Here is an 11,936-nt window from a genome sequence, read left to right as displayed (position 1 = left end):
TCTGTCAAAACCCATCACAGTTACGACAGGGCCTGGATCGTAAATATGTTTGAGTATCCCACCCCAGTGTTGTAATTTCTTTGGTAACTTTCTTGGTGCTGGCAAGAGACGCCTTCATGTGGTGGCAGCCATATAACCAAGTGGCTCAACTACCTTGTTATTCAAACCTCCCTCACCTATCCGTTATATTACCACTATGCCGGGAATCGAACCCGGGACTCTAAGGTCAGAGCCAGGCAGCATACCGGTTTCGATTCCCGGCATAGTGGTAATATACTGAATGATTTTTCCTAAGTAAAGTACAGGTTTCTCCCTTCACTCCCTCAGCTACGTCCCTATCCACCAAAAGAAGGATTGTGTACTGCAGGAGAATGACAGTTTAAGCCTGCAATCGACAAGGTCCACATTTCATAAGGGACGCCTTCATGTGGTGGGACTAATATAACCAAGCCGTTCAATTGCTAAGTTAAACAAACTTCCTACAACTACTTCCCTGTTCATCGAAAGGAGGAGGGTGGACTGGGGAAGACGAGCAAATTAAGCCTTCAGTCCACCGGGACCACGTGTCAGATGAACTTCAGGCGACAAAAACAACCCCTTCCTCATAGTGAGATCAACGTATATACTTATATTTAAATATCCTTTTACCGAATGATTCTATTGAGTTTAAGAGAGTTCCCCCTACTAGAGGAGAATCTATACTCTTTTATCCTAACTTGTTCTAGCTTTTCGTCCACTGGTAGCTTATTTCACGCAGCTCAGTGGCAGAAAGCGGCAATACTTTGGGTCTACATTCTTTTCATATCACTATATGACTAGCACCATATTTTAGTGTTAATTTATCGCTACAGCTCAGCATTCAAGCTGAAGGGTTGTTAATTTTCGCCCAAGTTAGAGTAAAAAGATTATAGGTCTTTTAACTTGGCCTAGATTTTTGTCCATTGCTAGCTTTCCACTGGCTTTACGTCCTTTTCACTGAACTTCTTCGTGACTAGCAGTGTACTCTAGTGCTAATCTACTGTCACAAAACAATCAAGATGGGGGGATGACTGTTTTAGGTCAACACTACCTACAAAGGGTCCTCAAAGTCCATTCAGCCACAGCTTAGTACTCAAGCAACAGAAGTGACCCAGTTCTCTCAGATGAAGATCAACCAACCATAATTCATTCCTTTTCTCCCCCAGACAGCCACACCCTTCCAACCAACACTCTGTCATCGCTGGTTGGGGGTCCTTTGCGTGGGCAGGATCTCCTGGTGGTGAGCGAGGACCACAGCCATCGCCTACTAGATTTGAGTCATGTCGTGTCAGCAGCGGGACTCTCCCTCACTCCTGTCTACCTCGCCAGCCAACACTCACTCCTCCATACTCCACGTCCCCAACACCACATCAGGGGATCAAGACTTACAGCTGTCATCATCTTCTACAGTGATCCTACTTCATTTCTCCTCCTCCTGGCAGGGAACAAAGACTGGAATCCTTGCTACCTGGTCCTTTTCTGTCTGGACCCATATCTCAACACGACCTCTATCTTGAGTCAACCTGTCGTCCAGCGTTCAGAATTCATCCTACTTCTGCAGTCAGTCGTTCAAGAAGGAAAAACACATATATATTTCTACACCAGCCTACCCACACAGCGCAACAGACAAGAACAGCTCACTTACAAAAGCTCCATTGGAAGTTTGGAACCCTAGTAAACTTTACACGCTCAAGTCTCTTTTCCGCCTCGTTTCCTGGATTTTGGGGGCAAGATTTTGCTGGTTTCGGGCATGTGCTACGATGTTCCTTTCGTTTATTTCAGCAAAAATGGTGGCTGCGTCGGGGGGAATGTAGACGTCTTGAACATCATAGGAGACAAGTATGGGTTTGGAGTGAACGTCATTCCCATCCCAAATATTGAGTTCGCTCGTAAAGTAAATGGCACCTACACAGGCATGCTTGGCCAAGTGATGTACCACGGGAAGGACATGACCGTCAACATTCTTCAGCCGAATAGGGATCGACTTCACGACTTTGATCTCACCTATCCTCACTGGGACACGAGTTTCTCCTTCCTTATACGCGTCCCACAGGCACTGCCGCGTTGGAGGAATGTTCTGTACCCTTTTTCAATGCTTATGTGGGGACTGCTGGCAGCTACGACCTTTGTGGTGGCTTCATCTCTCGCCTGGCTTCTGTATCAACAACGTGTTATCAATGATCCTGTCAAAGTTGCCCTCAAGGTGATTATATTGGTGTTGATTGATAGATGGATAGATAGATATAGATAGACATATAGACAAACAGATAGAAAGACAAATAGGTTCTGTGTGTTTTTGTGTGAGACATGTCACAAACACACGCATGCACACAGTTCTTGAATTGATTTGGATAGAGAGAGAGAGAGAGAGAGAGAGAGAGAGAGAGAGAGAGAGAGAGAGAGAGAGAGTGAGAGAGAGAGAGAGAGAGAGAGAGAGAGAGAGAGAGAGAGAGAGAGAGAGAGAGAGAGAGAGAGATTGTTCAGGTGCTTGAGGGTGCGAAAGTAGATGTATGTGGAATAACTGAAACAAAATGGAGAGGAGAAAGTGTGAGAGAATGGGAGTATGGATGGGGTATATGTGCAGGAGTAGGTGAGAATGAGAGGGCAAAGGAAGGAGTATGTATAGTTGTGAGTAAAAGATGGAAGAGGAGCATAAGACAGTATGGATTAATTGGGTCAAGGATTGTGTGGGTAAAGTTGAAAGTTGGAATACAAATGTGGGCGATTGTGTGTGTGTATGCGCCAACGCAAGATCGTGCTAGAAGGGTGAGAGAAGAGTTCTGGACAAATGTAGAAGTGTACATGGAAAAGTTTGGAAGGAATGAGAGAGTGTTTTTGATTGGTGATATGAATGGAAAAGTTAGGAATGTGAAGGTGGATGGAATAGTTGGTGAGTGGGGTGTGCCTGCTGAGATAGATGAGAATGGGGGTGCGTTAGTGGACATTTGTGCTGGGAGGGGGTTGGTGATAGCCAATACCCTCTTCAGGAATAAAATGATCCACAGGTATACATGGCGAGTGATGAGAAGGGTGGGTGGTGAACTGAATGAAAGGAAGGCAATGATTGATTATGTGTGTGTGGATGAAAGGATGCGAAGATGTGTAAAGGATGCAAGAGTGTATAGAGGTTGGGGAGTGGACTTTCTGACCACTACCTTGGTGGTGGCCAGAATTAGAATTCAAGTAAGATAGAGGAATAGAAGAAGAGAAAGACGAGAGGAAGGAGTAGTTGCAAGGAGAGTGGAAAGGTTACAAGAGGATGAGAAAAAGGCAGAGTATAAGAGAGAAGTGGAGGAACGATTGGGCAAATATGAATTGGAGCAGATGGGAGACGTGGGAAGGTGTGTGTAGGATATTTACAGAAGAAATATGTACAGCATGTGATGTGGTGTGTGGAAGGAAGAGAAGACGGAGGGGGTGCAAGGAACAGCGTGGTGGACTGAAGAGATGAAACAGGTTGTGACACAAAAGAAGAAAGCATACAATGAATGGATGAGAAATAGGGGCGTGGAAGAAGTTGAGGCGGAAGAGAGAGTTATATGTAGAAAGAATGAGAGAGGTGAAAAGATTAGTAAGAGAGAGTAAGAAGAGAGTGGATGAGGAATTTGGAAGGAATTTGAGTGTAAAGTGGAGGGACTGTAAGAAAATGTTCTGGAGAGAGGTGAAAAGAGTAAGACAGGGTGGAAGTGAAGTTAGCAGGGGAGTGAAAGATAAAAATGGTAGATTACTAGTGGAGAAGGGAGAAAAAGTGAGCAGATGGAGAGAACACTTAAAGGAATTGTTGAACGTAGAGGATGAAAATAATGCAAGTATAATGGCTGGGGAACGGCTGGGAGAAGGACGAAGGTGAGAAGACAGGAAGAAATCAGTAGGATAGAAGTTGTGGAAGCAATGAAGAAAGTTAAATCGGGGAAAGCCCCAGGAATTGATGGAGTGTGTGGTGAAATGCTGAAGCATGGGGAGAGATAATAGTAAAATGGATGTGTACGATGTTCAGATTGGCCTGGGATGAAGGTAGAGTCCCGGAGGATTGGAAGTCAGGTGTAATTATTCCCTTGTACAAAGGAAAAGTTAAAAAAAGAAGTGTGTGGTAATCATAGGGGCATTTGTCTTCTTAGTATAATAGGAAAAGTGTATGGTAGGATACTTATTGACAGAGTTAGAGAAAGAACAGAGAAATTAGTTGGAGAAGAACAGGGAGGCTTTAGGAAGGGAAGAGGTTGTGTAGCTCAGATATTCATTCTTAGATCTTTAGTGGAAAAGTTTCTAGAGAAGGGAAAGAAGTTGTATGAGGCTTTCATGGATTTGGAGAAAGTATATGACAGGGTGGATAGACAAGGATTGTGGAAAGTGTTAAGAATATATGGAGTAAATAGGAAGTTGTTAAATGCTGTGAGGAGTATGTACGATGGAGCGAAGGCTGCAGTGCGTGTGGATGGTGAACTAAGTGAATTTTTCTCTTTGAAAGTTGGTTTGAAACAGGGATGTGTCATGTCTCCCTGGTTGTTCAATCTGTACATGGATGGGGTAATAAAAGAGGTACAAGGTAGGGTAGTGGATGTTGGAGTGGCCCTGGTGAGAGAGGATAGTGTTTGGAAACTCCCTGTACTGTTGTTTGCAGATGATACTGTGTTGTTGAGTGAAGACGAAGGGGCGCTGCAAGGCTTGGTGGACGAGTTTGAGAGAGTGTTTAAGAAACGGAATCTAAAGGTGAATGTAGGGAAGAGTAAAGTGATGGTCTTTGAGAGAGGTGAAGTCAGTAAGTGTACAGCGAGGTTGGATGGTGAGGAATTGGGAAAATGTGAGTACGTTGAAGTACTGGGGGAGTGTGGTGAGTGAGGATGGGGGTGTGGAGGGTGAAGTGCTTGAAAGTGGTACAGCAGGAAAGAAAGGTTGCTGGTTCTTTGAAAGCAGTGATAAGAAACAGGAAGTGAGCATAGAAGTAGAAAAAGTTACTACATGACAGTATTCTGATACCAACTCTAACGTACGGAAGTGAAGCTTGGACGTTGTTGGAAGGACACAAGTCAAGAGTGAGAGCAGTGGAAATGAGTTATTTAAGAGGAGCCTGTGGAGTCACATGGAGAGACAGGCTGACGAATGAGGATATAAAGGAGCGTTGTGGTGTTGATGTGGATGTGATAGGAAGCGTTATGAGGAACACACTGAGGTGGTTTGGCCATGTGGAGAGGATGGAGGGTGAAAGACTGACGAAGAGAGTGTATGTGAGTGAGGTGGATGGGGGAAGAGGGAGGAGGAGGCCGAAGATGTGATGGAGGGATGGGTGGAGAGGTATATGAGAGAGGGGGTGTGAGTTGGAAGCAGGGCAGTGAAATGGCGGAGGACAGGGCGACTTGGAGGCGATTTGTTTGTGGCCACCCCAAACGGGATTGAGGTGTCTGGCAATATATATATATATATATATATATATATATATATATATATATATATATATATATATATACAGAGAGAGAGAGAGATAAATTGATATAGATAGATAGATCGATATAGATATAGATCGATAGATAGATATATATAGATAAATAGATAGATATACATATATATATAGAGATAGATAGATATACATATATATATATAGATATAGATATAGATATATAGATATAGATATAGAAATAGATATATATAAATATATATATATATATATATATATATATATATATATATATATATATATATATATATATATATATATATATATATATATATATATATATATATATATATATATATATATATATATATATATATATATATATATATATATCATTCATTCATTAGACGCCATGTATCCCAAACGGGGTGGCTAAGGGCTTAGAATTAATTGTTTTACAGGGAGGGGCACTAATCCTCCACGAACCCCACTTGACACGTAGGGATGCCAACAGCATCTGGTGTTCCCAGGCGGTCACCCATCCAAGTACTTAGCAGACCCAACGTTTGCTACTTCGCTAATCGGACAGGAAGCGGTGTACTCAACGTGGTATGGCCGTTGGCATATATATATATATATATATATATATATATATATATATATATATATATATATATATATATATATCGCTTCTGTATCAGTGATCCTGTCAACGTTGCCCTCAAGGTGACTGACTATATTGGTGTTGATTGATGGATGGATAGATATAGATAGACATATAGACAAAAAAAGAGAAAGACAAATAGATTGTGTGTGTGTTTGTGTGTGTGTATATATATAAAGGTGATCCTCACTATAACAGACTAACGCGGATATCCAATAAAGAGGATACTCCGTTCCATCTGATGGTCCCCACTGAAGTGGGATTTCATGTACATGTTAGAAGATAAATAAGTAAAATTGTATATTCTAATACTAAAAATGAAAACTATACCCCTTTTAAACTAACCTGGCTCATAATTTGACACCCTTGACATAGCACTATTTCATGACTAGTACAATATTACTTGACTGTTTTCATAACTCAGCAAAGTTATGATGGGAAGATGGTAATTTCAGGCCAGGCTGGGGTGAGAAGGATAGGAAACTCATGCACTGAGCCTTTTACCTGTATAAATAGATACAGAGTGCTCACACTATCATTCTTCTTGTATACTTCAGATTGAATTAAGTATTTTCATCGTCCCTGTTGGCAAAGATGATTTCTGGTGGCTCTGGTGTCCCATCTGATACAGAGAGTCCTGAGGTGTTTGGGGTTGGGGTCCTGAATGCTGTACTGCTGGATCCTGAGGCTATGTGGAACCTGGCTGAGGATGTTGTTGCCACGGGCACAGTGGAGGTGTCTGACTGTGCAGAGCCTCTTGGCAACAGTTGGTACAGACCTCAAAACCTGGAAGATCTTATTCAGAATTTTCCTTGGCTGCTGCAGCTGTATTAGCTCGAACCTGGTTAGTCGTATGACCTCATAATGTTGAGCCAGAGGCCCTCCAACTTTGTCTTCACGTCCAGGATGGTGTTTGCTACATCAATGGCTGCATCCAGAGAAGGTTCAGATGTCTTCTCCTTCTTCTCTTCGTCTTCCTCCATTGCCAGTGTCCAGTCTTGTAGTTCATTCACAGTCTCCTCTTCTGTCTGATGATGGTAGCTAGGCGCACCAGCCTCCTCATCCAGCCACTCTTGCAGCCTCTTCTCAGCAAGATCTCTCTGCCCTGCAGCTACCGACATTTCAACCATCATCAGTTGCTCAGACCCCTAAAATTCATGCAGTGGTGCTCGAGTCTTGGGGCCTCTGAGGACCACCCAATCTTGATTTTGGCAACAGGCACTCTCTTCCACGCCTCTGCCAGGTTGATGGCGTCTTTGATGTTGTATATCTTGAAATTGTACTGGGTTTTCTTGCCTCTTGTGTCTTCATAGTCTTGCTGGTTCATCCCATCCATAGTCACAGCGATGCACTGGTGCAAGTAGAGCTTCCTGAAGTGCCTCTGAACTCTCTATAACTCCATGGTCCATGGTGTGGGTAAGGTCAGGGATGTTACTGGCTGGATGAAGGCTTGATTTGTCAGTCCTTACTGCAGAGTTTAGCAGAGGAAGGATGGGCTGGTGCATTGTCCAGCAGCAGCACTGCCTTCATGTTGTCACGACTGATGCTACAACTTTTTTGGTGGTGCTGCACGGATGGGTCATAGCTGTGATGGAACCAGCCATGAATGATATTTAGATAAAACCAGGTTAACTTGTTACCATGGCACTACACAGGAAGCCTGGCCATGATGTCCTTCAGTGACCTAGGTCACTTGCTCTTACCTACTATGACTGGCTATAGGCGATGTGAGCCATCAGCACTGGCACAGGCCAAAATGGAGAGACGCTCCTTCGCTGATTTATGCCTTGGAGTCCTGCCAATATTATTATTATTATTATTATTATTATTATTATTATCATTATTATTATGAGGGTGGATTTAAGAGGATACTCACTCTCATCTTGAACGTCGGGACCAGCTTGCCTACGCCCAGGTTCCTGCGCTCCTCTATTGATGACTTAGGATTGGATGATGGATGGATGGATGGATAGATTATTATTATTATTATTATTATTATTATTATTATTGTTATTATTATTATTATTATTATTATTATTATTATTATTATTATTACCATCATAATCATAATCTCATTATTATTATTATTATTATTATTATTATTATTATTATTATTATTATTATTATTATTATTGTCCGCCTAGTGGGACGATAACGTAACCGCCTGAGTGTGTGTGTGTCTGTGTGTGCATCTGCGTGTTACCGGAATATCTCTAAATCAAAAAGGCAGATTATAATCAAACATTATTATTATTATTATTATTATTATTATTGTTATTATTATTATTATTATTATTATTATTATTATTATTATCATCATCATCATCATCATCACCATCGCTATTTTCTTCTTCCTCTTCTTGCAGGTAGGGTCTGGGTTGATAGGACAGTCCATGCCGGATAAGGAGATAACAGTGTGGTGGGCGAGGGTGTGGTTGGTGGTGTGGTGGATTGCGGTAGACATCTTAGCGGCCGGATATACAAGCAACCTCGTAGTCATTCTGACAGTGCCCGTCTACCCTGCCAAACTTGAGACCGTGAAAGATCTGGCGGAATCCCATCTTACGTGAGTTGATTTGTAAGCTTCTGTCTGTCAGTTTTTGTGTCTGTCTGTTTGTCTGTCTGTCTGTCTGTTTCTGTCTCTGTCTGTCTCTGTCTGTCTGTCTGTCTGTCTGTCTGTCTGTCTCTGTCTCTGTCTGTCTGTCTCTCTCTCTCTCTCTCTCTCTCTCTCTCTCTCTCTCTCCCTTACGTAAGACATTTTACAAACTCTGTTTACTCGCATATGTCTAAGTTTCATACAATGCTAATCACGAAGAAGTGTTATGGAAAGGATGCATTGCCAAAGTTCTGTCAAACTCCACCACTGAGCTACGTGAAATAAAGTGGAAAATACGAAAATATTTGGCAAAATTGAACAGGCACAGTTTACTAAATATTGGCTGGAGGATTTTATGGAGGGTAGTCCGGAAATAGCGCTGCACAAGTAACTCATGTGATTATTGTGTTGCGGGGATGGCTCAGTCTGCTGGCGTGGGCGTGACAGTGGGGGTTGGAAATAAATAATGGAGGGTGGATATAGCGATGACTAAGCCGCCCCCATAGCACACGAGAAATGGCCCGGCGAGGTGTAAGAGGAGCGCTACATATGGACTACCCTGTATTTTGCGTATTATATCTTAACACTGGCTTATATGATTATTTATAAAGCTTCATTGTCGACGTAGTTTACAGCAATAACATACAAGGTGATATTAATGGGTAAAAGGCAGAATAAATCGCTAGGGAAAAGGTGTTACCAGGTCCCTTAGGTGTGGCATGAAAAATGAAAAAATAGTATGATGATGGTGGTGGTGATGATGATAATGGTGATGGTGGTGGTGATGGTGTTGATGATGGTGGTGATGGCAGTGATGATGGTAGTGGTGGTGATTATGGTGGTGATGATGGTGATAATGGTGGTGGTGATGATAGTGATGATGGTGGTGGTGATGGTGGTGATGGTGGTGATGGTGGTGATGATGGTGATAATGATGGTGGTGATGGTGGTGATAGTGGTGATGATGGTGATGGTCGTGGTTGTGATGGTGGTGATGACTGTGGTGGTGATGGCGATGATGATGGTGATGATGGTGGTGATGATGGTGATGGTGGTGGTGCTGGTGGTGATGATGGTGGTGATGGTGGTGGTGATGATGATGATAGTGGTGGTGATGATGGAGGTGGTGATGGTGATGATAGTGGTGGTGATGATGGAGGTGGTGATGGTGATGATGGTGATGATGGTGGTGCTGATGGTGGCGACGATGATGATGATGGTCGTGGTGATGGTGGTGGTGATGGTGGTGATGACTGTGTGGTGATGGCGATGATGATGGTGATGATGGTGGTTGTGATGGTGGTGATGATGGTGATGGTGGTGGTGCTGGTGGTTATGATGGTGGTGATAGTAGTGATGGTGGTGGTGATGGTGGTGGTGATGCTGATGATAGTGGTGGTGATGATGGAGGTGGTGATGATGATGGTGGTGATGGTGCCGACGATGATGATGATGGTCGTGGTGATGGTGGTGGTGATGATGGTGATGATGATGGTGATGATGGTGGTTGTGATTGTGGTGATGATGGTGATAAAGACTAAGTTAGCAAGCAGAGCAATAGAGAACTTTGAGCTTAGAAGACTGGAAGTCATAGGCAGTATGAAATACAAAGAAAGACAAGTTCCAGAGTTGACCTGTTACATACAAGAAGGACTGCAAGTATAGATTAGCTTCTGCATTAGGGAACTGGAGAGAAAAGGGATGAGAGTTTGCGACCAGACGGGTGCTACGTGTCCGCCCAATTGAAGGTGGGGGAGGTGCAAACAGACAGTTATGAAGATCAGTGACTATTAAAGTAGCAATAAAAAGGTAAAAAACGCAACAGGCAGTTGAGAGATAGAGGTTGAAGGAAGCCAGTACGAGGAAGAGAGTTAATGAGACAAAATTCCTTTGACTCCACTTTGTTTAGAAGAGTTGTATGTGGAAAGCCTCCCCATTCATGAGAGCTGTATTTGACAAAGAGACGAATAAAGCCCCTGTGTAAAATTAACATCTGTACAAGGGAAAACGAGGCATGGAGCCGGCTTAGCATACATAATCTCTTAGAAGTAGATTTTACAAGAGAGGTTAAATAAAGTTTCGAAGCTAAATTCCGAGAATGAAGCCCTACATATGTTCAAAGATGATGAAAGATTGAGATGAATATTGTTAAAACGTAAGACATTCTATAGCGGATGATTTTGACGGGTTGAAAGTTTTAAGAACTGGGTTGTTGATGCATTAAAAACAAGATTACTTTTACCCCAATCAGAGATATAAGCCAAGTCAGACATTAGGTGTGCCATAGCCTCGTCCCGTGTTTGTAGAAGTAACTGCTAAGATGTGCGCCGAGGGATGCAGATGGAAAGGTGAAGGGTGGAGTCATCTGTGTATGAGTGGATAGGGTTAGATGTACAGCTTAGTAAGTCACTGATGAATAGGAGGAGAGTTGGTGATAAGACAGCCTCCTGAGCAGCACCACTATTGAAAGCTCCAAGAGAAGATCTGTGGTCGTCTACAACAAGAGCTGTAGAACGACCAGAGAGGAGGCTAGAGTTGAAGGCACACACAGAGGTATGGCAATCGGAAGAGGGTTGTTCAGAATTTAAGATTTGTGCCAAACGCGACGGAAATCTTTTGAGATGTAAAGTGCAATGGCAAAGCTTTCGCCAAAGCCCCAAAAGGAGGATGACCAGCAGTCTGGGTGAGAGGTGAGAAGATCGCCAGTGGAACGTCCCTGGTGGAACCCATACTGATGATCAGAAAGAAGGTTGTGATAGGCAAGGTGCTTGAAGTTTATTGTTAAAAATAGATTCCATACAGGATGTTAAAGCAACTGGGCGATAGTTAGAAGATTGGGAATGGTCGCCCATTTTAAGGATAATCTGAACAAGAGGAAACTTCCAGCAGAAAGGTGCGAGTTGACAAAGGGGAAAGAGCTTAACTAGGAAGGTTGTAAGGAGAGTTGCACAGTTCTTGAGGACAACTGGAGGGACCCCATCACGCTTATGCGCTTTGTTAATACTGTGGCTAGTGAGGACAGAAAGTACATCAAATGAAGAAATTTCAGTCCCAGTTATGAGGAAGTCTGAGGTGGAAGAGATGGAGGATCGGCACCAGAATCATCTAGGGTGGAATTGGATGAGAGTGTTAGGGCACAGAATTCTGCTCTTCAGTAGAAGAAACAGCTCCAGAGTCACCAGAGAGGAAAAGAGGAGGGAAGAAAGATGAATTACAGTTGTCAGAAAGGTATTTGGTAAGGTGGGTGAAGGAGTGAGAAAAAACTG

General features: G+C 42.9%; 1 protein-coding gene and 1 pseudogene across 1 annotated transcript in view; one reads left to right on the top strand and one right to left on the bottom strand.

Moving 5' to 3' along the window:
* Positions 1-5,915: 5,915 nt before the first annotated feature.
* LOC145398279 (5S ribosomal RNA) lies at positions 5,916-6,033 on the bottom strand (annotated as a pseudogene).
* A 1,441-nt stretch (positions 6,034-7,474) lies between these two features.
* LOC145397962 (uncharacterized) overlaps positions 7,475-11,936 on the top strand; it is a 22,583-nt gene continuing 18,121 nt past the window's right edge. Inside the window, exons 1-2 of the mRNA XM_080270939.1 lie at positions 7,475-7,495; positions 8,441-8,640. Coding sequence (XP_080127065.1) covers positions 7,475-7,495; positions 8,441-8,640 — 221 coding nt within the window. The remainder of the gene's footprint in view (positions 7,496-8,440; positions 8,641-11,936) is intronic.

This window comes from Coenobita brevimanus, chromosome 44 (genome assembly GCF_032717465.1).
Source record: "Coenobita brevimanus isolate Jiangsu-jjx chromosome 44, ASM3271746v2, whole genome shotgun sequence".
Lineage (NCBI taxonomy): Eukaryota > Metazoa > Arthropoda > Malacostraca > Decapoda > Coenobitidae > Coenobita > Coenobita brevimanus.
The sequence above is the reverse complement of the archived record's forward strand: the minus strand, read 5'-3'. Positions and strand labels throughout refer to the sequence as shown.